General features: G+C 33.3%; 1 protein-coding gene across 1 annotated transcript in view; it reads right to left on the bottom strand.

The window, feature by feature from the left end:
* LOC149424327 (uncharacterized) overlaps positions 1–27012 on the bottom strand; it is a 565550-nt gene that overhangs the window by 263937 nt on the left and 274601 nt on the right. Inside the window, exons 2-3 of the mRNA XM_089651458.1 lie at positions 19265–20897; positions 8176–8393 (exon numbers count right to left, since the gene is read on the bottom strand). Coding sequence (XP_089507584.1) covers positions 8176–8393; positions 19265–20757 — 1711 coding nt within the window. The 5' untranslated portion in view covers positions 20758–20897. The remainder of the gene's footprint in view (positions 1–8175; positions 8394–19264; positions 20898–27012) is intronic.

Below are 27012 nucleotides of genomic sequence, written 5' to 3'. Positions count from 1 at the left end.
TTTATTTTTTGTTTTCATTTCATCTATTATTTCTCTTTTCATAACTTAATTTTATATTATTTATCATCAAAAAACTGTACACCTTATTTTTACGTTTTATTTTTAGATTAAAATTAATAGAATTGTGATAATAATTATGATACCCACGCACAGGCTTTGTGGGATTTTCTGCTACAGAATATATTGTAATTGTATCTGCATAACTGTTCATTATGTAATTATGTAAGAAAACTTTCAATAAAAAAACCGAGGTTTTCGGCAGAGCAGTAAGTTTCATAGGTCCAAACACTAAGATTATGGATTCAAATCAAGACGTGCGATAATAGATTGAAAATTAATTAAACGGGTTTGTTCACATATGTATATTTGCGGAAACGCTTAAGTAATAACTAATCACAGATTTTACCAAATTGAATTAGCTATTGAACAGATCTGAATACCCCAATATTTCTCAACCATTTTCTACCTCTTCTCCTCGACCTCCCCTTCCAATATTCTCTAATAACTAACTCCAGGTTAAATAACATAACTGTAATAATAAACTACAGGTTAATAGTAATTAACTCCAGGCAGTTAGTAAAACTGGTGGGGTATCGCATAAAATATACACACGAAATAATATAAAATAATTATTTTAATTATTCTAAGGGCACATAATTCTTAAAACTGAAACTAGTTTTCACTAATCTAAAACAAATTTTATAACACCCTGTTTTTAAGTTTATCAATAAGTTTAAATCGTCCTTAAGATGATTGTAACAGTAAAAGGCCTTCCCTAAAATTGACAATTTAAGCATTCTTTATAAGAATAGGGATTACATTATGACACAGATTTATTTCATAATTTGTGATATAAAGAGGTAATCCATAAAACCTTAAATTTCCCTCGATCTAAAACGCTTAGTCATGCAACACTACCCGGAGCAAAGACAAGCATAGCAGAGTACAGATAACCAAGCAGAGACGAATACAGTCGAGCAGATTCTGGGTACAGAGTAACGAGCAAGGAGCGAGGAGCGAGGAGCCAGGAGCAGCGCGCTCCGGGATATTACGCTGCCGATAGCGAGCCGCCTGGGATCGCTCGCCATAATACGGAAACGCTTACCTCTATCACTATAAATATAACTTTATTTGCTTCCGCATGCCTTTACACCTGACGAAACTTTAGCCCTGTTCCAGCTGGAACGAGATAAAACTCTATTTGGTTATGGTTACGAACAAAATGTATTGACTTTCGAAAAGAAAACCGCCTCCCTTGCGGTCGGTTTAATATCAACTCTACTTCTTCGCAGTGCGTACCGATGAAATAATTTAAGCTGATTTTAAGTAAATGGATTCGCAAATAATTTGACATCAAAGGACTGAGAACGAAAGTCATAAAATTTATGGCAAATTCAAATCCGGAGCTGAGGAAGTTACGAATTTCAAAATTCCATAAGCCTCCCTACCTCTTTTGTTAATGTTAGCTATTTGACGTCAAAGATGATTTCTGTACCATTATTTATTTTCTGTTCTGACAGAATCAAACCTATTGTTTCTTACAAACACGATTTTCAAAGAAATTTACAGAATTTTACTAATTCCTTCTCTCTTTATAATATTTTCATAAATTTGAATTTTCTTTAACAATAATATTTATAAATAATCCAAAATTGATAGGCGAGAATGAGGAAAATTTCGATTTAATTTGAAAATGTAATATCCCTTTGAACTATTGATGAAATGCCCGATATTTAGTCCTGAATCATTGAATGTGGAAAATTTTTCATCAGCCAATAATTGTAGATGTGGATAGTGGAAATCTATTATTTGCTCGATTGGTACTACATTCGGGTTTCATCCGCATGAACAAGACTCCCCCATCCCACCCGAAGAGCCTCACCCCTTGAAACCCGACCCCACCCCACGGAAATCAACCGCTCCGCTGGATTTCCGTTTTTGCACTCCGCCCTCCTACACAACTCTGCCATACTCGCTGCACTGTCTGTCCACACTGTACTTATATGTATTTTCCAACATACATAAATATATAGTAGTTACACTCGTGTTGTGTTGTCGCTTTTATATCCAAACTGTAAAGTACCAAATTTATTATGCAGCATTTTTATACCATCATCGCCCGTTATGTATCTGGTAAACAGATTTTTGAATTTAAAATCTAAATAGAAAAGGCTGCTACATGGGAAAGAGTAAGGATGTTTCCGTGTATCAGGTGCATGCCCTATTGGAGCGGTCCGCTCCGGGCGCCGACTTAGTAAGGCGCAAATAAGCCATTGAGCTATGGCGCCGATAATACCTGACACCTATCAAAGCGCCCTTGAGGTTTTTGCTAGCGCCAGGCGCTGTTTGGTTCAGGGCCGGCCCTCCTATAGTATAAAATCAACGTTTTTTGATATTATTATAAGTTTGAAGAGTTTTCGATCATCAGATGATATTATTTTAAATAATTAACTAAAAATGTGTGGCTATTTTCGTAAATAATAGCGCAGACCCGTGAAAATTCACGGGAATTTCTGATTTCTTAACGAATGAGATCCGATTTTGAAAATTAAATGAAACATATTTATTTATCGCTTGTCTAAATTCTTCACACAATCAGTTTCTATATTTAAAGCAAATTAGAGTTCATTGCACCAAGTTTCACAAAGGGTTAACGCACGTACAACCGAAATTAGTATTTTTTTGATAATTATGCACCTTATATATGAATTAATTACATTAGCTTTGGCAACTACCTAAAACTCTAAAGCCTGAGTCACATCGAGCGATTTTGACGCTGCAATGTTGCCGCTATTATTTCTAGTGATAGCTAGTACTCGCAGCGAATATCTTGTCACTCGTAGCGATATTAAAGAGACTATTTTTTAATAATTGCATCGAAATCGCTCCGTGTGACCGACACCTAAGTCGTCGCATACCCAATTTCTAACAAGTTTCTCATTAACTCTTTAAGTTTTTAAGTTTCGTAATAGTATGTATTATTTTTGAAAATAAAATATATTCATTTGTTGTGCTGAAACGTTAATCATTTGAAATTCCCTAGATAAAAAAAATCTCAAAGTATGCTCCGACAATTATTTAAAACACGTTTTGTTATGTTATTTAATATGTTATACGCAAGAAAAATTCACAGTGTATCTTTAAGTTAAACTAAACCATTTGTCGAGAGATTTTTGCTATATTTCAAATGAGTTGTGTTTTATTAAATATTATTATCGTATTTTAATATGAGCCAGCTCCCTCTAACATTTGTATTTAAATATCTCCCTTTCAAACCATATTTGAACGCTTACTAAGGGGCCTTAAACATTTCGTGACGAAGATTGCTAACAAGTTTTTCGGCCACATTCCTCTTTTAGTATTAAAATAATTGAGCCATAAATAAGCACAGTGTGCAAAAAATGCTCCGATATCTAGAATATGAAAGCAAACACTTAAAATGTTAGGTTTGCAAGACGTAATGAAACCATAAATAATTAACCCTCGGATGTTTGTCCACCGCATTACGCGTGAAATCACCTCCTTACGGAAATTTGTAATCAGCGAAAAATTAATTCACCCTTTGTTTGCGGTGTTCACTTTCTCTATTTTTTAATCAGCAAGCAGCTTGAAACGAGGGAAAATGCAGTAGCATTTTCAGGGCTTCATTAAGACAAGGCTCGGAGGTCGCCAGACCCCCGGGGTGTAAAGGGGAGAGGGAGGAGACACAGCGCCAACACTCCGACAATCCAATGATCTTTTCATCAACTAAGTAGACTTTCAAAAGACATTAGAATAGCTGTGGAAAGATGTGTCTGACTTAGAAATACAGAGACGGTTTCAAAAGGTTTTCTTTCTATTTATTTAAAACTCTCTTTAGTTTCATTTTGATAAACTATCTATTCATGGTTTTCCATAGAAGATTTATAACGTTAAGTGTTGAATTTATCACAGTTCATCATGCATGATATAATATTTAAAGTTCATGTTGTGAAATTTTCTCGAAAATTGATATAAAATGAAAAGGGAATTGGCGTTTTCACATGCAAAAGTAGTAGTTTTACAAAAGTAATAGTGTTTGGGAAAGCTTTTCAGTTGTGTCCTTCGTATCGATAAATAATTAAATCCAATTATCTATTTGTAATATCATTGTAATTATGATTATAAAAATTTATAGTTCAATTCTTCGTCATAATCTATATTATACTAAAATAAATTCGCTATCCGCGTCTGTCTGTTTGTACGCTTACTTCTTCTAAACAACGAAACGGATTTTGATGGGGTTTTCACCATCACTTGGAAAATTTCTCCCGAAAGGGTAATATACATAACACATGCATATTATATTTATATAAAGTAGAGAAAAGTCAAGCAACGCTGGTTACACGTCAGCTAGTATATTGTAAAATTCACACAAATTATAGAAAAAATAATTTTCTTACAAATTCCGTTAAATATTGAAAATCTAAGATATAATAATGAGCGAACAAAATCTGCTTTAAGAGGTGTACTGTACGATTTCATTGGTTACATAATTTAAGTCTTGAATAATGCGAAAATTATTTTATCAACAGTTTCATATTAATGATCCGTGTTATAGCCTGGAATAAGCACATATTTTAAGGATTTCAACAAAGTGTACCGACAAATAATTTCCTTCTCGTACCATAAAAAATATTAAGCACCGGTTATTTTTCTATTTTACGGGCATTTAAACATAACAGTTTTATTTCATCTTTTAACAGTTTTTTTTTATTTGTTTCTTGACATTATTACTGGCGATTGTAAGCTTGAGTTTGAGAAGTTTTTTATGGCCACCACAACATGTTTAGATAATAACTCCAAATTATGAAGTAATCATTTTATAGAAACAAAATGACTGCAACAAAATTGCAATGATATAAATTTAACGGTTAGCAAGTTGCGTTCATATGTCATATAATTATACACCAAGATGAATCCTAACAATAATCCATACATTAGAATCACATATATTTTTTACCAAGTAATTAAGTAAGAGAAAAAACACAAGGGAACTTTTGGTACCGAAATACACGAAAACGTTTGTTTTAATTCTTTATAAATATATATACAACGACTCTACAAACAAACCATAGAAATAACTAATTCCTTCGACAAAAACATCACCGAATGACTAAGGAGAAAAGATCACAAGTGTCCTGTTTTTTCACAACATTTTATTTAAATACATCTCATATTTTTCTAATTTTTTTCTTTAAATGTTAGCTTTTTCTTATTCTTTTACAAACTTCTTACTTTATTAGTTCTTCTCCTTCATATTTCTATTTAATTTTAACACTTCCTAAACTGTCAATAGCACTGTAAATTCCCGTCACTTACTTCAAAACAGGTTACACCAATGAGGTAGGTAATGTAAAACATGTAATTTTTTTTTTTTTATAGTGAATACCTCACAAGAGTCCCAACTGCTCCCGTCTGGAGCCAGTGAGACTATGGCATCCCCAATTGGGGGATGTTGTGAGGCTGAAGGTAAGTGGGGAAGGGAAAGAGGAAGGTGGGGAAGTACCTGGCTATTCAGATCTAGTCACTAAACACGGCTAAAGCCATTTGGAGCAACGTTTCAATTCTGAATGGTGGTCTTACACCAGGGCGATACTGGTAGTATCTTCCACTCTGGAACGTGCCGCAAATATACTATATATTATTTTAATTAATTAATTGTGAAATAACACAAATTAATCAAATAAAATTTATTTGCGCACGCCGGGTTCGAACCCGCGACCTTCGGAATGGCAGTCCAATGCCTTACCACTGGACTATGCCGGCCGTCGAAATTAAATTTGTAGCAAATTAACCATTGTACTTTATTCTTTTTGAGTGAAACTGTAAAAAATAAATATTTCAATAAATGCTGATTTATTGGCAGTGAAAGTGAAATATAGTTTTGAATTACTTTTAGCATTAAACATCCTTTAGATAAATTCAGTCCGCCGTTGAATAGACGCAGGAGATAACATTAGCATTACCCAGCATCTCACTGGGATTTCATCTAGCTACTCTGATAACTTTCATTTTGTTTGTTAAATTATATGTCTCTCAACTAAGAACACTAACATATCATCCACGAGAGATGGGAAGCCCCAACAAATCTCCTTTCTTGACACACGATCCGTTTGCTAAATATGAATTCATTGCTCACTTTTAAAATATTCTCAGCGTGTTCTTTTTAATATTTTATCCCGGCTTCAAATCTCACATTGGGATAAATAAAAAAAATTTGATAAGTTTTTTTTATTTTTACGAAATGCGTGTTATCATGTCTAATTTGAAGTTTTGAAAATAAATAAAAATTATTATGGCACTTTTCTTGTTCTATTGGAAAAGGTATACCGGTGTTTAACAGTTTATCTCTGATAAATGGCGCATGTAATAGAATAAGATTCAATGAATATCTTGGCGTGTGGGATCATACCTACTTAACTATTTGTTTGTTTTTTCTTAAGAAAGACATGTGATGACTCATCTGCCTTGATGTGATGATTTTTTTTTAAAGAAAAAAAAATCCCGTTTTACGAATAACCTAACAATATTTGAGAATCTAAATCACACTGAGCGGAAAATATTGCTTGTGATGTGATGTTGGACTTAGCCAGCCGAGGAATTGAAGGCATTACGCCTAGGTGGGACCTAAACGCGGTGCCAACTCAGCCACTGACCGGATAAATAAGGGCATTGCTGCCAACAGCCATTGGCAGTCGACGATTTCTCAGTTCTAGAGAGGTAATAATGAAGATTTTTTTAAATTCATCTTGTTGTGGCTAAAATAGATTTCTTTCTTCAAAGGAAAAAACAGATTTAATTATATAAGATTGAAATATATGTATTTTTTCTTGTCTATAGATATGAAAGGATATTTTCAGACTGCCTTGTCATACGGTTCTTCTAATTCCGGTGTTGATTCCCGAAAAGGAAAAAATTGTAACATCTTCATTGTAAAATACATTAAAAATGTACGTGTTAGAGTTTTGGTACGGGTCGTTTGATTATCACATAAGTTAACCCTAATATTCATAAGCTGTGTGATATAGCAAGGAAAATGGAAAAAGATTCGAGACGCCTTAACTTTTCCAATAGATTGAGTAGGTATGTACCATTAAAGAAAAAGTTGATACAATCCAGACAATATCAGTGACATCATTATGATGAAAACAAATCTATTTACCAGTACGCAAAATCAGAAGTTCCAATAAAGACTACTGGGGAACACAAAATAAGTTTTCTAATAAAAAATTATTTTTGGAGAGTAAGGAAATTACAAAGGAATTATAAGCAGCGTTGAGAATCTGATAGAAATACAGTTCAGAACTGCAGTTTCAGAAAGTTGGCTTTTCGGTGTTCGATTTTTTTTTCTCAGTTGATCTCATGAATTGTGCTAGACTCCCCGGTTATAAAGCTTTATCTTATAAAGTACATCGCAATAGTGTTTACCGTAATGGTGTACGATATTGAAAATTTATATTTTTATCTCTTTATAGATTCGACTGTCTTAACCAAAGGAAATCATTTACAATTCTGTTTTACTTGCAAAGATTATTTGAGCCCATTATGGATAGTATTTTTTCTACGGATATTTTAATAAAGTGCTGAGAAAGTGACTAGGGACGTGTGATCTGTACACCGTTGACATTTTCCGCTTAAGAAAACATCGGCTTGATCAGAATAATTTTCAATTTAATATTTTTTCCAACATTCACAACATAGATCTTTTCAAACTCCATCTCTTACAATTAATACACGTACTTTTCGTACTTCATTCCCAAAGGTGGTATTTGCACAGGTTGCACTTAAATCATTTTCTTAAAGCAACGCTTCAGGATAGCGTTACAATTCATCAGGGCAGATGTGGAAACAGTAACTCTGTCCGGAACATTGGCTAAAGATGGTGGAAGCGCTACACGGCATAAAATTACCCGCTCATACTTTTTTCCGTGAAAATCTCAAATAATGTCCGTTTGAGCTAATTACACAATTAATATTTAATTTTAGTTATTTGAGTATGACAAACTACCACAAATTGGTCTAGGTACCGATATAGTACACATCATCCTCTGATGACATAGGAGCTCTGAGAGAAACCTAATTGGCTTCTTTATGGAGTCAAGTTATATTTGTAAACACTTCGCAATATAATAATATTATCATGTAGTAACTCACCGATCTTCGGCACGTAGAGATTTAGATATAGGCAGTCCTCGCTGAAGTTCTTGAGCAGGGGCAGCAGCTTCTCGAGGTGCGCGACACGTGCCCGCGGGTGCTGCAGTAGCGCCTCCTGGTGGGTAGGCAGCGTGGGCGGCAGCTGCGGGCACGCGGGCGCGAAACGGTCTGCCAACCGCGTGTTACGCCACTGGCTGGGCGTCACAGGAGGCATGTACCTGAACACGCAATTTGATTCAATTCAGTTTATTATCTTATACACATTACAAAATGTTACATTAAAATGTTTTTTTTAAATTAACATAAACAGTAGGCATCAACTATGCTAATAGTAATAGAGCTTGGCTTCTAAAGGCAGCTTCATTGAAATATGAAACAGCAAGGTTTCTCTCCCCACCGGCATGACCATAAGAAAGTTAGATCTGCAGGTTGAACATCAAAATTAATGCTCTCCATAATAGACGAGATTTCAAACCATCCACGAATCAGTCAGTAGCAATGTGTCTATTGTATATTCCGTTTGACTCGTAGATGGTTCAATCTCAACATACCTAAAATAATGTCTATAGGACAAAACCACGGGCTGTAGCCATACTCCACCATGTAGTTAAATATAAGTTAAATTTAATACGGAGAACAAATTCAACAAAATGCTTAGATTCGTTTTTGGTAATGCGAGATCATTTACCAAAAAAAATATTAATGAAGGAATTAGGGGTAACTTATTACATTAGTTTGTATCGTACTTAACAAAACGACAACAAGCTGTTTCATTACGAGAACATACTTCTATGTGGCAACCAGTTTCCTCTAGCGTGCCACAGGGATCTTCTGGGTCCGCTGTTATTATTATTTTATTAATACCAATACTAAATGTTTTATGCACTGTTTGTTTCTCTTGTACGCTGACGATATAAAACAATATGCCATTGTTAAGAACTTAAATGATTGTCAGCTAATCTAAAGAGATTTAGTCAGGTTTGAAGCAATTTGAAATGAAAATAAAATCTACCTACGTCACAATAAACGAAAACAAATAAGGTTTACCAAAAATTACAAAGCCGTTATATACAATTATTATATTGGAAACTATTCACTCGAATGCGGATACTGTATAAGAGACCTAGGCGTACTTTTTGATTCCAAACATCATTTCGATGCGCATATTGAGAATATTGTGAATAAAGCTTATTGCATTTTTTTTATTATTTTTTATTTTTTTTTATTTATTAAATTTAATATAGTTACATTTTATACAATATAAGATATGGGTAGTCCCACAAAGCTGTGACAATCAGCTTGTCTGTAGGTTCTACCATTTAATGTTATAACATAATACACATTAGCTTAAGTTTAAATATAAATACCAAATATAATGTTTAGGATAGATAAACGTTTTGTTCATTTATTAACCACTTTTTTGTCAGTTTAGGGCAAGGTTCCTCATTATTTTTCAAGTTAAAGTTTTCGTTAAATTTGTTATAAATCACAGGTATCAAATAGTCAAGTGTTCTGCTACCATACTTATTTGATATTAGTGGAATTTTTAGGCCTTTTTTTTCAGTAAATCTTGTTTTGTGACTATGCACCAATGGCTTTTTGTACGCATTTTCTCCCGCATTATCCATAATTATAATAAACCAGAGAAGCCCTTTAATTGGGAGTAGGCCCTCAGAGCCATACAGTAATTTTAAGTTGTTTCTTTGTTTGTAAATGCTAGGTTTAACAATTTTTTTAATTATAGCAGTTTGTAGATTTTGAATGTATTTAATATTAATATTACTCGAGTGTCCCCAAGTTCGAATTCCATATCTAAGTATTGATTCGACCATAGAATGATATATAAGTTTGAGAGTACATCGAGGCAATACAAATATTAATTTATAAAAATTACTCGCCAAACATCGGAGCTGGTTACAAATTTTGATCACACTTTTGTCCCATTTAAAGTTATTGTCTACGATTATGCCAAGGTAAGTATATTCGTTTGCAAAATCAATTTTTTCACAGCAGCAAATATTATCCATTTTTTTATGTATACAATCAAAATTATGTGCAGTTATTTTAGGTAAGTTCCACATTTTCAAGCTCGGTGATCTTATATACATGCATTTAGTTTTTTTGACATTAATAATTAATCCTACATCATGAGACCATTTAAGTAGCTCGTTAAAGTCAATTTGTAATTCTTGAATAGCTATTTCAGGGTTTTCATTAGAGACAACTAGTGCAGTATCATCAGCAAAAATAAATCTACGGGCTATTTTAAAAAGTTTAGACATGGCAATTACATATATAATGTATAATTTTGGTCCTAAAATTGACCCTTGTGGCACCCCTGATTTAATAAATCTAAAATTACTCATTACATTCAAAATCTTTACATACATTTTTCTATTTGTTAAATAGTTTTTGAAAAATGATAGGAGTTTACCACGGATTCCTATGATTTCGAGTACCTTGATTAATTGTGTGTGGCTGAGTGTATCGAAAGCTTTTGAGAAATCAATAAATAATACTAGTACATGTTTTTTTGAGTTAAGCTCTGAATTTATATAATTGGAAAATTTTTCGAGCAGTTTATCACAGCTTTTTTGTTTTTGGAAGCCATACTGACATTCATCAATAATGCCCAAATTATTTAAATATTTATCCAAATTTATAGATATATATTTTTCTAATATTTTTTCTAATGCGGGTAATAAGGAAATAGGCCTATAATTATTTATTACGGTGTGATCTCCATTTTTAAAAATGGGCCTTATGATGCTGCATTTTAGTTCAGCTGGAATGTGACTTGTGTCAATAATTCTGTTAATTAGGTGAGTAATTATAGGACTAAATAATTTAACATGTTTTTTTAGATCATACATGCGAATTAGATCGACGCCCGGTGTCTTTGAATTTTTCATTCTTCCGATAATGCATTCAGTTTGTTCTGTATTAGCTCTTGGTAGGTACATTGAATGTTGCAAATGTTCTTGCTTCAACTCAGACGCTCGAACATTGCATTCGTGCAATAACTGATTTACACCTTCGTCAAAGAATTTTGCAAAGTTTTCTGCCACCACATCCGCAGTTTGGGAATTTAAGAAATATTTAGATATTACTTCATCACAATCGGATTTATTTTTCCTACCCAATACTTGATTTACTTCATTCCATGTTTTTTTAATGTCCTTGAAACAATGTTTAAATTTGTTATTATAGTATATTTTTTTTGTGTTTAATATTTTTTTATTTAGTTTATTTCTGTATTTCTTGAATTCGATTTCATATATTTTATTGTTAGGCGTGTTTTTCCATTTCCTCCATAATGTGTCACGTAGTTGTATATTTTCAATGAGATTATAATTTATCCAGCCCTTTTGGTTATTACGCTGTTTATTTGTATTTGATTTTGTTTCAGTACTTTTTTCGTAAATATATTTGAATTTCGATTTAATTTCTTCATAAATTAAGTAAGGTTCCGTTATGTTTAGTATTTCATTCCAATCAGTGATTTCAATAAGTAGGTCGACTTTTTTTTCCGATATTACAGTATATTTTGTATGGTGCGATTTATTGGTGGTACCTGCCTCATAGGTAGAGAAACGCATCGTTGTTGCAATAAGGTAGTGATCCGCTATTATAGTTTCACATACACATGAGCTGATTTCATTTGTCTCTCTCTCTCTTACATAGATATGGTCTAGACATGTAGCCGTTACATAGTTAGTCAGTATGGCTTCACGGGTAACGTCATTAATACATTTTAAAAATCCAAATTTAGCCATAATGTTTTCATATTGCATTACAATTGGTTCCTGATAATTTAATAAGTTTATGTTCGTATCCCCAAGTACCATAACGGATTCTTTAATTTCAATATTTCCCAATATTACATCTAGCTCTTCGAGAAATATTTTTTTATTTGAATTAGGTGGTCTGTATATTGCCAATATATGTAGACGTTTATGTTTTTTGACCGAAATAGTTCCGTAGACACATTCAAATTTAGTTGGCATTATGTTAATTTGTTCAAACGTTAGGTGATCTTTCACATATAAAATAATCCCGCCTCCCGATTTGTTTTTTCGACAAAAGTAATGAGAAGTAAAACCCAATATTTTGTATAGATGTATATTATTTTCATTAATCGACGTTTCACAAAGCGTGATTATATCAATATTAGTTAGAGAGCTAGAGATAACGACAAGAAACGTATCCCAATATTTTGATAAGGATCGAATGTTTAAGTTGATTGCAGTTAAATTATTATTTCCCGAAACATGTTTTTTGATAATCCAGTTCTCAAAACTTTGTGTGCGTTCATAAGCGATTTCAGAGGTGTCAAAATCTACGTTCAAATCACCTTGCATGCTAGGCTTTGTTATCAGAAACAGCCGAAAAATATTTCGAAATCCTGAAACCTACCTTCCCCTTTATTACATGCCGGTCCGTTCTCAACGTGAATATTGCTCTTCTATATGGACTCCACTTTACGGTATTTATAAAGACAGTATTGAAAGCATCAAAAATAAATTACTGCAGTGCCTCAATTTCACAGTGAGCGATAAATAATATGCTATTGAAATATAATGTCTTCACTCTCTCTAACCGGCGAACATACCTTGATCTCATGACCTCTATAAAGTTTGCAATAACGTTATCGACTGTCCTCACTTACTCAAACTAATAAACTTTAAAATACCACCCAGAAAAACTAGGTTTTACGACTTATTCCACATTAGCCGGTCGCGCACAAATGCTGGTATCAGGGATCTAATCAGAAGAACGTGTGAATTGTTTAATCAAAATCAAAACCTGAAGGATTCCGACGTATTTATTTATTTATTTATTTTCATGTTCTCCGTAAAAACGGTTATTCACCAATACAATTTGAAATGAAAATAAAATAATATTTGTTGATACATGCAGTACCTTAAGCAAAAAACTGATGATTTTATAATTAACTGATACTCTCTATTCTCTAAAAACTATTTGTAAATATTTTTTAATGGATATTGTGCACTTTCTCCTATTTTTTAATTAACAAATGTTAATATAACTTACCATGTAATATTAAATTTGTAAAGGCTTATTATTTTTATTTTTAAATGCTGCCATGTTAATATGTTAGAAATAGTTAGGATGCAGGCAAGTCCTGCAATTAATGTTTTTTTACTGTAATGTTTATTGCTGTCTATATCTCTGTTTTTTAAAAAAAAAAACCTTTTCTACTTGTACCATCGAAATTTAACACCACTAATGTCACCTCTTGCGTGTTTTTTTATGCAGATTGTATTCTGTAGTATTGATTTAAATCTTTTAATCGTCTATTTTCACTTTTTATCTCACTTTATTTATCTACTCATTTACTGCAATGTTAACGTTCTCATTTTATATAACTTCTGTATTACTAGGTACTACTTATTTATATTATTATTTACTGTAATTTCATATCTTTTTTTAATTGCCGGCAACCCGGGCGGTTATTGCAATAACATAATCATATACAAACAAGTAAATAACCCGCCTCACTAGAAGATTTCTGTTCTGAGGCGGGTAAAAATGTTCTCATTTTATGTAACTTCTATATTACTACTACTTGTTTATGTACTCATTTACTGTAATGTAAATTTTATCATTTTATGTAACTTGTATATTACTACTACTTATTTATATTCTCATTTTCTGTTATGTCAATTTTTACATTTTATGTCTTATATTAGTTGTTATTACTGCATCTTATTTTTTACTCATTTACTGTAACTTTGTGTGTTCTAAATCTGTAATCTGTGTAATAATACAACTGTAATAATAATTTGAATACATCTGTTTGATGGAAACTATGAAAAAAGTTATTTACCTTGTTTATACTCACACCAATACATAATGTAAATTATAACGGTATTTCATACTCATACTGCGAAACATCAATGGTGAAAACTCATCGTTTTTACAACCTACATAAAACATTTAATTTTGTTGAAAAATTCTAGTTACACCTTGCGCAGCTATGTGCATTGATGTATTATATATAGAGGAAACATGAAGTGAAAAAAATAAGTTTAATTTTTTTATCTCCAACTCTCGCAACGCTATAAGTAAAACTACTGAATCCAGTTTACGCGCACCGCTAATCGCGTTCTAATGGTGGAACAAGTTTCGACGAGATATTAGTCTGCAGGAGCGCCTCTAATTGTAGCTCAATGGCTATGTACCTATATTATTTGCTAACTTGTGTTATGAGCGGGAATCTTTTTAGCTCGTGTAACGTATGGGAGGCCTTAACGTACTCGCCTAGGGTCCTAAACCTAACTGGTCCGTTGTAACAACTTTTCCGTTGAGTTTTTTTTTTGTACGAAACACTGTATATTTACATAACTCTTAAGTATTGGAATAGTACAAAGGGCGTAGCTATAAAATAATGAATTCGGGCAGCTGGTCTAGTTATCAGAAAGTAATTTCAAATATGCAGTTACATTGGGACAATTTCGAGTGAATCTTAGCCGCATGCTGCGCCACTGACCGAGCGTGTGGCGTCAAAGGGGACTAGTATCTGGACAGTCAATTTGGTGCGAGTCATTTCTCATAATCTTTGTTATCTCTGTTCATCGATACAAAAGTACCCACGTAAAATGGTCTTATACTTTAATGAATTGGGAGCAAGAAATAATTTTGATAGTGAAGATTATATGAAGCAGAAAAAATATAAAAGAATGTGCTCTGGCGTCATAAAATTTTAACAAATATTTTTCATTATATTTTTTGTAACTAATTTATTCAATAAAACAAATGATTTCTAATTATCTAAATAACTATTAAACTAAATAACTAACTAATCAACATGCCGTTTCTCTGAAGGGGTAGGCAGAGAGGTTAGACCGCCACTAAGCTCTGTCCGTGACGTAAGCTCCATGCTTAATTCATATCCGTGCATCGTATCTTAGGTACACACTCTTTATTATGAGTCTTGACATTTTATCTAATTACTCAGGAAGGTAAGTAGTAGTTGTGGAGATTTTAAACAGTTTATATTTAATATACTAGTAGTTAGAACAAAATGCCCATTCTACATATCCATGGGTGAAACAGAGGTTAGTATGTCGTTCTTCTAGTTCCATGACATACTTAAGTCGTTTGCTGTAAGATCCATTTCAGGTAACTATATTTCAACAATGAAACATAACTTTAAATATTAATTTCCCGAAATAGTTTTTATTAATAAGCACAATAGCTCTCTTCCATTTACCATTATAAAAACCTCGATAAAATCTTCCATGGAGATGAATTATTGTAGTATCGATTGGAAATACCACAATGCCTTTTCATATACCCGAACGATATGAAAGTTGAAATGTTTGAGGGATTAAAAAAATACGTTTTATTGTGAATATAAAATGGAAGGCCAATAAAAATATATTTACGGAGGTCTTCATGAAATGAATATTTGCCAACGGAATATTATTCCGATGTTGACTATTAGGGGGGTTCTAAATAGGGCTTATAGTGGTAAAGTCGAGTAATTTAAACACTCGAGAATGTTCGTTAAAACAACATTTACTGTTCTTGAGAGCGTACAAAATTTGTTTTCTGGACTGAGTTATTTTAGGCGCTTTTAAAATTAAATTACGTATCTACTACAATTACCCCTCCTGTTAAATAAATATTTATAAACTATCGGAAAGAAAAAAAAATCAATACACAAAACAATTTTTCAATATTAGACCGACTGACTATCCTGCCACACGTAGTTAGAAAGACATACCTTAGAGAATTTACCAAAAACGAAAACTACAATTTTTAGTAAAAAACAAAGAAAAATATTCCCATTAGATATCAAATCTTCTTTCCACCAACAAATCACTATTCACTTCAAATAATGTGTAATATTACGCAATATTAAAACCTTTTTTTTCATTTCAACAAAACATTTTTGTATTGTATGATGTCCTTAACACAAGGAGTTTACCTGCACACCCATTGCACCTACGGATCACATTTAATTAGGGTTAAGTTAATTAATTTCGTGCGAAGAATTAATTTAAAAGTATTATAATTTCGACACAAAATATTTTTTTTGTTAAAAAATAATATGGAAAGAAATATGTAATTAGAAGAATTGCAACCAGATCCTTATGTGCATTTTGTTTTGAGCAAGAATACATGTTTCGAATTGTGTTTTACATTAACATTTTTGTTATTGCTGTTGCTTATTTCCGAAGTCACTATTCCAACGAAGATAGATACTACCACGGATGACTTCTTCATTTTTTTTTGGCAAAAAATTGAATCCCTTCGTGCCTCCACATCTCACGCCCCTCCGCCAATATTCACCGTTAATTCTTTAAGAATTTTGTCTTCTTTCAACCCCAGAACGCTGAAAAAAGTTAAAAAATCATTTCAAGCTCGCTTAATAAGCAGTGCAGTCTTGATCTATGTTTCATTGTGTTAGCGCCCTGAAAGAACCTAGTTCAAATCGTACTGATGGTGTTTAAATCCATCAATGAAATGGCCCCACCCTACATCTATGCATCCTGGAAAACACTGGTCTGAGTCAGTCGACTCTTAGATCAGAAACATCATCAGCTATAGGCAGACTGATGGAACCTAAGCGCAAGCCAATACTATTTTTTTTTGATCGCGCTTTCGGAGCATCCGGGCCGAAGGCTTGGAATAAACTCTCTCTGAAACTAAAATGCATAACAAGTCCAACAGAATTCAGGTCTAAATAAAAAAACTTACCTTTTTAAGCTCTCATACCCTTAAACTAAATATATATTCCTGAGAGTATCATCCTTGTATAGCCTATAATACATCCTAATCACACTTTTCTTATTGGATTTACACTATTTGAAATCTGTTATTATACCGAGAATTTTATTCAAAACCTTGTACCGCCCAGCATAAAATTTTCTTTTCCTTTCCTAAACACGCTCATTTAATAACATGAATAAATATTAATAAAATAACTACCGGAAAGCCGAATTATGTCCTATGCGTGCGAACCGTATCTAAATTTCTCAAATAAACAATCAACACCATTAATCCCAAGTGACCTACCAGGTAAGTATTGTACTATATGTATGCCTGTATAAAAATATAAATAAATAATAATTATAACGTATGTACATTCTAGCATCACGTTCATCATTCAAATGCATTGTACACATAACATTGTATATTTGTACGTATTTGTACCCTTGAGGTAATTTTGTAGAAAAATGGCGCTACACAAATCATCCAAATTTTATATATCCTTTCACAGTTATCTCGGTTTTGTTTCATTGTTATATTGTTGATGCCCAGTAAGGCTCACATTACCAAATAATATTTTTTTTTAAACATTTATAATGTATCAATAATTTTTTTTAAATGGTCAATTTGTCCTACTAGTACTCACCGGTAGCTATAATTTTCCTATCGTAACATGTTTCTATTATATAATTTTACACTTAAAAACCCACAAATGGCATTTTCATAAATGAACCACCGCTACTCGTATCTAGCGAAGGATGATCCGATTAATGCAATGCACTACGTCGTGTAATATTTTCAATTGAGCCGCTATCAAAAACAACCCTTACGTAGATGGCGATAAGGTTTAAATTCCCGCCTAACACCATCCGCCTGTTTTGATTTATGCAAGAAAAAAACATGGCCAAAAAGTGCCTTTTATTTTATTTTGTGGATGTGCAGGCATAAATATTTAATTTTTTCCCGATCATTTTATAAATGACTTAATTTGCCACATTATACAATAAAATTATAACCGAAAATGGGTTTGTAAGTAGGAGATTTTGAACATTAAAGCAGTATTCATAGGCCTTATACATTATTTTTTTCTGGGCTTATAAAAAGACTTATCTAAAAAATACTCGATTATCTCAAAGGCCAAGATGTATTCTACTCGCAGTATTTAATTAAAGCATCTGAAACATTTCTGGGCGACCAAATTTTCAAACCAAAACCACATGATTTTGCATTACTACGTATGGCATCGCCTTAAACGTTAAAACCAAGACTCGGTGATTTTCCTGAAATGAACGCTGTCCATCATAATATATATCCCAGGGGGTTGCAATAACGCCGTGGATTTAATATTGGGGACAACGCATCACCCTTGGCCCAGCGCAGCCGCGGTAGCCTATTAAATTAATCTTATCACGTGAATAAATTATCCTTCCGAATTTTTACACGCCGTAGAATTTCCATTATAACTGCAGAATACATGTCTTGGTATAATTTATGACATTCTTCACAAAAAGCCGGTTTTATCCGAAAAGTGGGCGGTGAATAAAGCCGAAAACTTGTCTTGTATTCACGAAAAAGGCTGAGAAAGAATGAGCCCCGAGTAAAGCTATATATTTTTAACAGCAAATGCGTCATAAATATGTGGCGTTATTTCATCCCAGTGAAATATTATAAAACTCTTGGAATTTGGTGAATTAAAAACTATAAAATCTGTTGTTATATTCCGACGTTATTTCGTATCCGTGGTGCCGGCATCCAAACGATTTTTGTAAGCCCTACATCCATTTCTATATTTCCTCGGAAGCTTATAATTTTTCTCAAGGCGATTCGATTCCTTTAACACTAAAATAGTAATTCCATGATTTGGGTTTAATATTATTCTGGGTTGGTTACATCTAAAAAATGTCGAGAATAATCCCACCACTCAATGGAACAACTTGAGATTTTACATGAGCTGAAATTGAATTATTATAATATCATCTATAGTACCTATTGGGATTTAAGATATAGTGCATAATATTATCTAGATGTTGTATTATGATTTGGGATATGGTGCATGAAATTCTTCTGAATAGAAAATTCTTCGAACATTTAAAATTTCAATATTTTATATTAGAATAACTTATTGGGTAAAAAACAAAATTGAATCATTGAATCTTTTTCTGATTCACATTTTTCATTTGGGAGCTGTTAATCTTATCTCCAATGATTAAATTTTAAAATTCAATAAAAGTTTTCCTTTTGTGATAAAATGGTATTTTTCAAGATTTATGTGAAATATGTGCGGTTTTCGTCGCTTATTAAATTCAGCGTGTATTGAAAAAAAAAGCATAGTAATTTATCAACAAACCTGAGACTTCCCAGTGGCGGGGTGGCATACGGCACGCCAAGGAAGGCCTCGACAGGCGGGTGCGCGTGGACTATGATACCACGCAGTGGGCCGTACTTGGTGCGCACGACGCGCGTGGAGTACTTGTGCAGGGGCAGCGAGGTGCCTCCTGCGCAGGCAGTCATCGACAGCGATAGCAAGAGAGCCCACCACCCCGACCAGCGGCGGTACCATGGTCTTCGATGGCCCCGATCCTTCTTTCTGCCATCCTGGTGGTATCTTCTTCTATGATCCTTCCTCCACTCATCCATGCTTTCATTGTTTTTGACTCCAACGTGCAATTCCGAATTTCCATATCTTCCAACTCTGCTATATCCTGCCAGCCTGTCAGATATATCACAACTACTTTGAATACTTCCAACGGTCCCCTCTGATAGTTTAGGCAGTATATCTCTATCATCTTGCCTCGCAATATCACTGAGCAAGTTTACGGCTATGTTTGCGTGAATGTCTCCATAAGAGAAAATACGGGTGCAACTGTTTTTAGATATGTTCAAATAGTTGTTTTCGTTTGTTTGAAGTTTACGTTGGAACCAACACACAAACACATTTCTAGTTCTTGAAATAACGTTCTCACTATTCAAATATGTTATTTGAAAGTCGTGCTCGGAATTTTTCATGCGCCTTTTATGTACGAACCGATTTTCCGTATCACAGAAATTTAAAGAAAGAATACACTTTCCGCCTTCGTTAGTATTGTTACTGCTCTTCGAAAACGCTCCGTAATTATGGCAATCACGTAAAATTTTACCATCGATCCTGCTATTGTGTTCGTGAGGCGGGAATAAAGAAAGGATTTGAAGATGATTCACTGTGAAACTTATATTTTTCCTAGAATGTTTGATGTATCTATCGGAATTGAGGTATCTGAATTTCCGATCGAAAATTTGAAATACCGGGTTTCGCGAAGAGTTTGTATGGCACACAAATTTGGCATTCGGTGTATTTATGATGCGATTATGAAATACTAGCGTTATAACTTCTTCCCACTCCTCGAAGATATCAGAAACTTTATTAGCGGAATACAGTGATTGATTTTTTGGATGTTCTATTTTATTGGGAGTTAGTTGGCTGCGGGAGTAATTTATTGGAGAAATAGAGCGATCGTTTGAAAAGACCTTGACAACTCTACGTACTCGTCTGTGCACTATTGGTGGATATCTCGTTCTATTGTATGGAGAATGAATGAAAGCGTTTGCCCGACCTGTTTTAGGGATTCGATTCTTTTGTTGCGAACGTTTTCCGCTTTTGTGGATGATCGTGCGCTGGCGTGTGTACTCTCCATGCCTGTCTATAGAGTAGCGGGTTCCATTTGATGCAAAGGGAGGAGTGTCCGGGAGTAGTGTCCCACCATGCGAGGGCTTGAGAGGCTGCGAGGGGGCCCGGACTGGCCCCTGACTCCATGGGGTCGAGGGCGCGCGCGGCTTTGGCGGCTGGAGTGGATGGGCGCGCATGTCGAGACACGCGCGGTGGGGGCCGCAGCCCTAGAGCAGCGCTCTCCTGCAGGCCCCATGCTCGCCTCCACTCCTGGCCCAAACTGCACATCGAGGCTGAATCATTTCAGCGTTGGTACTTTCAAACTCATTTGACGTTTCTGAAATAAACAAAAAAACGAATATTTATTATGTGTTGTTAAAAAAAATTAACAAAAAGATTTTATTGAAGACAGTTAAACTAAACATAAGAAATAATGAAATGCGCTGTGCGGAAACAGGAATGTAGAAAATACTATGATATAATAAAATAAATAAATAAATCAATAAATACTATGATATACTAAAATACTATAATATCTATGTAGAAAATACCAGAAATTTTATGGTAGTAAATTTTTACATCCAAAACACACTCTGCGTATAAATCAAGTATAATAAATATAATATAGCACACACAGTTTAACCCCATGGAAAGTTTGTTGGTCGGTGGCTGAGTAGGCATCGCGTTTGGGCGTAGTGTGTTTAATTCCTCGGCTGGCTAAATCCTCCAATCACAATACAAGCAAACTGTGGTGTTTCTAGAAGATTTTTAAATATTCGTTACCCGAGAAAGTTTGTCTTTTATTTTTTTATATATTTTTATTTAATCTGAAAGTTTTCCAGGTTATTCGTAACCCGAGAATGTTCGTCTTTTATTTTTTATATATTATTATTTAATCTGAAAGTTTTCCAATGTGTAGGTTATTCTTATAGCCACCGTATTAACTGTAATTTAGTCAGCCAGGGCAAAAAGCTCGCTTGGCATCAATTTATTACCAGATTCAATTAATCCAACCATACTGCGACCAGCATACGAGAATAAGGATGCTAAGGTCCCTCTAACAAGCCTAGTTCAGTTCATGCCCGCATTTACATAATATTATCCTCTCTGTTCAAAACTAAAAGTAAACTTCTACCAAACTAATGATATCATTATAACATTTTATTCAGTATTAATATCACCAGAGTATTAAACTTCGGCTTAAATAATTTGCTTCTGATTAACTTTAATATACAATTTTAAGCATATTACGGCAAAAGTTATTGTTATTGTAATTCAACAGTTTCACGTGAATGCAAATAAATTTGTTATTTAACATTTAATTAATTTGCAATATCGTATTCACGCTTTTTGTCGACAGTAATTGTATACTGCATTATAATTTCTTATTTTTTCTTTGTAGTGGGTATTATAAAAATAATAATGAACATTGAATACAACATTTTATTGAAGTAGAAATTTCGATCACACAGTCAAATAAAGAAAAGACCATTAAAATCAATACTTATATCTGAGATCGCAAATAACTTTGCAGCAACTTACTCAGGTAAAACCTCAACTTCGTTAAAAACACAAGGGTCATTATTATACAAACCAATAACAAAGCAAAAAGATTTCGAATTCTCTGAGCACTTGAAATGAAGAAATCCCGCAATAATAACTATAGAATCAATAATCAATTAAACTTAACGTATCTATAGCCCCTCACATACATTTCTACCTGATATTGATTTTTTTTTTCTATTTGAACCTGAAATTCTTTAACAGAAATTTCAAAATTGGAATTGTATTTGCCCTGGTAGAGGCGTTCTTTTGTATAAAACATAACTAACCATTTAGCGACTTCCCGCAGGGTAATCAGAGAAGATATGTAGTCACATAACTCTATCATTGATTTATCATTTTCTAAATATTCTTCAGTTATATACCGATTCAATTATTTGTGCCATATCCCTGACTTATTCTACCATTGACTTGAATTACATATTATGCTCCCTGTGCTCTGCTTTCTCCACCTATCCGCTGTACATATTCAAACTAATACACACCAGATTTATTAGATACGTTTGGTGAGAAAACCGGTTTGTTGGGCGAAAAAAAAGTGGCTGAAGAATCTCGTGTTTTTGGGAAGAGAGTCACGTCCATGATATATGTTTTTACGGAGAACTTTATTTCAGCAGTCGATGAATGGCCTGGGCTTAATTCAAAGACTTTTTCATTTCTGTTTCAGCATTAAAGCTTTATCTTGCACCGTTACCACTTCGAAGGCAATCACTATTTACTTTTAATTAAGTTTCCAATGTTCAGAGGAGAAACAAAGAGCTTATTTAGCAGGAGAAATTTATAACGTAAACGAGATTTATTTGGTAATCTGATTTGACTACTACGATGGACAAATTCTGTAGACTTACCGATTGCCTGTTGTTTAAATTAATTTTGTATATCCATCTCCTCTTTACAACTCCAAAATATACCAATTTTAAGTTAATAATTTAATAAGATCTTAAGTACCTAATCTTTTTACATCTGTAATATGCTTTTCTGAATCATTTCATCCCCGAATAGTTACGCCAACAGGAGCAAGATAATAAAACTACCTTTAATGTAGATTTGATGTTTTCTTATTTTTTTTTCTTTTAGGGTGCAGTCCATATGCTTTTCGAAATCATTTTTTAGGAATTTATATATATATATATATATATATGTGTGGGAAGCATAGAATGAGGACAGTTTTTCGAGCGCGCCCATACTTCGGGGACATTTGTATAGTTTGGGGACAGGCCCAAAGTATCTGTCCCCAAACTAACACTTTGCATTATATACGCAACGCATAGATTGAAGCCAATTTTAAAATTATGCAGAAGGCATGCTTTGAGCCATACATTACTAAAATATCCATAGATGCCACTATCGTATCATTCTCAGATTTTTGAAATTTTCTATTGAGAATTTTCGAATTAGCAAAGGCTCGGTACCTATTTACCTAATTTATGTTTGTATTCTTTTTCGCTTGCTTTTGTCGGAGAATGTCGCATTTTTAAACCCGGTGTCCGCAAATATTTTTTTTATTTAATTGTTGGTATTTTTTTTTCTCATTAGATAATAATAAAATTAATATGCTCGTACATAATATGATGGTGTATTAAAAACTGATTTTAAAATAATCTAATAAAAATAATTACACATATTACGTTTGTGCAAACATTAAAAAAAAAAACTTTTTTTTTTTGGTTTTAGGCATTCCACCCTGAAATGAGTGCTTTGTGAAAAAAAAATACTTCCATAATTTTTAATCATATTACAGATGTATACATGTATTTTCAAAATAAATTTATTTTCATACTTTGACAATGTGGGCTTCACTACCCGTACTGAGTTTTATACTTTTTATTTTTATAGTTTTTTTTTCTAGTTACCTATTCAAAAGTATAAATGTATGTAAAATAATAATGAGAGGTACATACTTCCTACTCTCATGTTACGTGAATAATGCAATAATAATATAACCATAAAAAAATAATTCAGAAATCGCGGGTTCAAATTACGTAATATAATAATGCAATATTTTAAATAACTACAAAATAGTTGTTCATTGTTTCGCCGTTGAGATTGAGATTACGATCCTTGACTACGAATTAGGAGGTCGCGGGTTCAAATTAGGGCGTGCGCAAGTAAATTTTATTTGATAAATTTCTATAATTTCACAATATTTACTAGTTTTAAAAAAATCGTTCGTACCTATATGGTATATTTGCGGCAAGTTCAAGAATGGTAGATAGGTACTTTCAGTATCGCCATGTTACGTAAAAAATGCAATATTTTAAATAACTACAAAATAGTTGTTAAATTTATTGCCGTTGAGATTGAGATTACGCTCCTTGACTACGAATTAGGAGGTCGCAGGTTCAAATTAGGGCGTGCGCAAGTAAATTTTATTTGATAAATTTCTATAATTTCACAATACTTATTAGTTTTAAATAATTCGTTCGTACCTATATGGTTTATTTGCGGCAAGTTCAAGAATGGTAGATAGGTACTTTCAGTATCGCCATGTTACGTGAATAATGCAATATTTTAAAGAACTACAAAATAGTTGTTAAATTTATTGCCGTTGAGATTGAGATTACGCTCCTTGACTACGAATTAGGAGGTCGCAGGTTCAAATTAGGGCGTGCGCAAGTAAATTTTATTTGATAAATTTCTATAATTTCACAATACTTATTAGTTTTAAATAATTCGTTCGTACCTATATGGTATATTTGCGGCAAGTTCAAGAATGGTAGATAGGTACTTTCAGTATCGCCATGTTACGTGAATAATGCAATATTTTAAAGAACTACAAAATAGTTGTTAAATTTTTCGCCGTTGAGATTGAGATTACGATCCTAGACTACGAATTAGGAGGTCGCGGGTTCAAATTAGGGCGTGCGCAAGTAAATTTTATTTGATATATTTCTATAATTTCACAATATTTACTAGTTTAAAAAAAATCGTTCGTACCTATATGGTATATTTGCGGCAAGTTCAAGAATGGTAGATAGGTACTTTCAGTATCGCCATGTTACGTAAAAAATGCAATATTTTAAATAACTACAAAATAGTTGTTAAATGTATTGCCGTTGAGATTGAGATTACGATCCTTGACTACGAATTAGGAGGTCGCGGGTTCAAATTAGGGCGTGCGCAAGTAAATTTTATTTGATAAATTTCTATAATTTCACAATACTTATTAGTTTTAAATAATTCGTTCCTACCTATATGGTATATTTGCGGCAAGTTCAAGAATGGTAGATAGGTACTTTCGGTATCGCCATGTTACGTAAAAAATGCAATATTTTAAATTACTACAAAATAGTTGTTAACTTTTTCGCCGTTGAGATTGAGATTACGATCCTTGACTACGAATTAGGAGGTCGCGGGTTCAAATTAGGGCGTGCGCAAGTAAATTTTATTTGATAAATTAAACGAAATAATTCGTTCGTACCTATATGGTATATTTGCGGCATGTTCAAGAATGGTAGATAGATACTTTCAGTATCGCCATGTTACGTAAAAAATGCAATATTTTAAATAACTACAAAATAGTTGTTAAATGCATTGCCGTTGAGATTGAGATTACGATCCTTGACTACGAATTAGGAGGTCGCAGGTTCAAATTAGGGCGTGCGCAAGTAAATTTTATTTGATAAATTTCTATAATTTCACAATACTTATTAGTTTTAAATAATTCGTTCGTACCTATATGGTATATTTGCGGCAAGTTCAAGAATGGTAGATAGGTACTTTCAGTGTCGCCATGTTACGTGAATAATGCAATATTTTAAAGAACTACAAAATAGTTGTTAAATTTTTCGCGGTTGAGATTGAGATTACGATCCTTGACTACGAATTAGGAGGTCGCGGGTTCAAATTAGGGCGTGCGCAAGTAAATTTTATTTGATAAATTTCTATAATTTCACAATACTTATTTGTTTTAAATAATTCGTTCCTACCTATATGGTATATTTGCGGCAAGTTCAAGAATGGTAGATAGGTACTTTCAGTATCGCCATGTTACGTGAATAATGCAATATTTTAAAGAACTACAAAATAGTTATTAAATTTTTCGCCGTTGAGATTGAGATTACGATCCTTGACTACGAATTTGGAGGTCGCAGGTTCAAATTAGGGCGTGCGCAAGTAAATTTTATTTGATAAGTAAATTATACGAAATAATTCGTTCGTACCTATATGGTATATTTGCGGCAAGTTCAAGAATGGTAGATAGGTACTTTCAGTATCGCCATGTTACGTAAAAATGCAATATTTTAAATAACCACAAAATAGTAGTTAAATTTTTCGCCGTTGAGATTGAGATTACGATCCTTGACTACGAATTAGGAGGTCGCAGGTTCAAATTAGGGCGTGCGCAAGTAAATTTTATTTGATAAATTATACGAAATAATTCGTTCGTACCTATATGGTATATTTGCGGCAAGTTCAAGAATGGTAGATAGGTACTTTCAGTATCGCCATGTTACGTGAATAATGCAATATTTTAAATAACTACAAAATAGTTGTTCATTGTTTCACCGTTGAGATTGAGATTACGATCCTTGGCTACGAATTCGGAGGTCGCGGGTTCAAATTACGGCGTGCGCAAGAAAAAAATATTTGATAAATAGGTGTAATTAACAGTTTATTATGTTTACTTAATACGTTGGTACCTATACTATAATGATTCATATTTTATTACTATGATGCGCTCCGCTCAGACTTGTTTTTAACATTAATATCACATAGGAGGCCCCGAGGAAAAATGTTTTCTCTCATGGTTTATGACATCTTTGGGGATACTGTATGAAGGGTCTTTTGGATGAGAGGAAGGATTGAACAAGGCACTGGAAGATACCCATGTTGTAGGAGGGAGGAAACACAGAGGCCGGCAAATCTTTCCACAGCCGAACTGTTGA

The sequence above is a fragment of the Hesperophylax consimilis genome, chromosome 4 (assembly GCF_061612785.1).
Source record: "Hesperophylax consimilis isolate HC1 chromosome 4, BYU_Hcon_1.0, whole genome shotgun sequence".
Classification (NCBI taxonomy): domain Eukaryota; kingdom Metazoa; phylum Arthropoda; class Insecta; order Trichoptera; family Limnephilidae; genus Hesperophylax; species Hesperophylax consimilis.
Note: the sequence above shows the minus strand (reverse complement) of the source record. Positions and strands in the feature narration are given on the sequence as shown.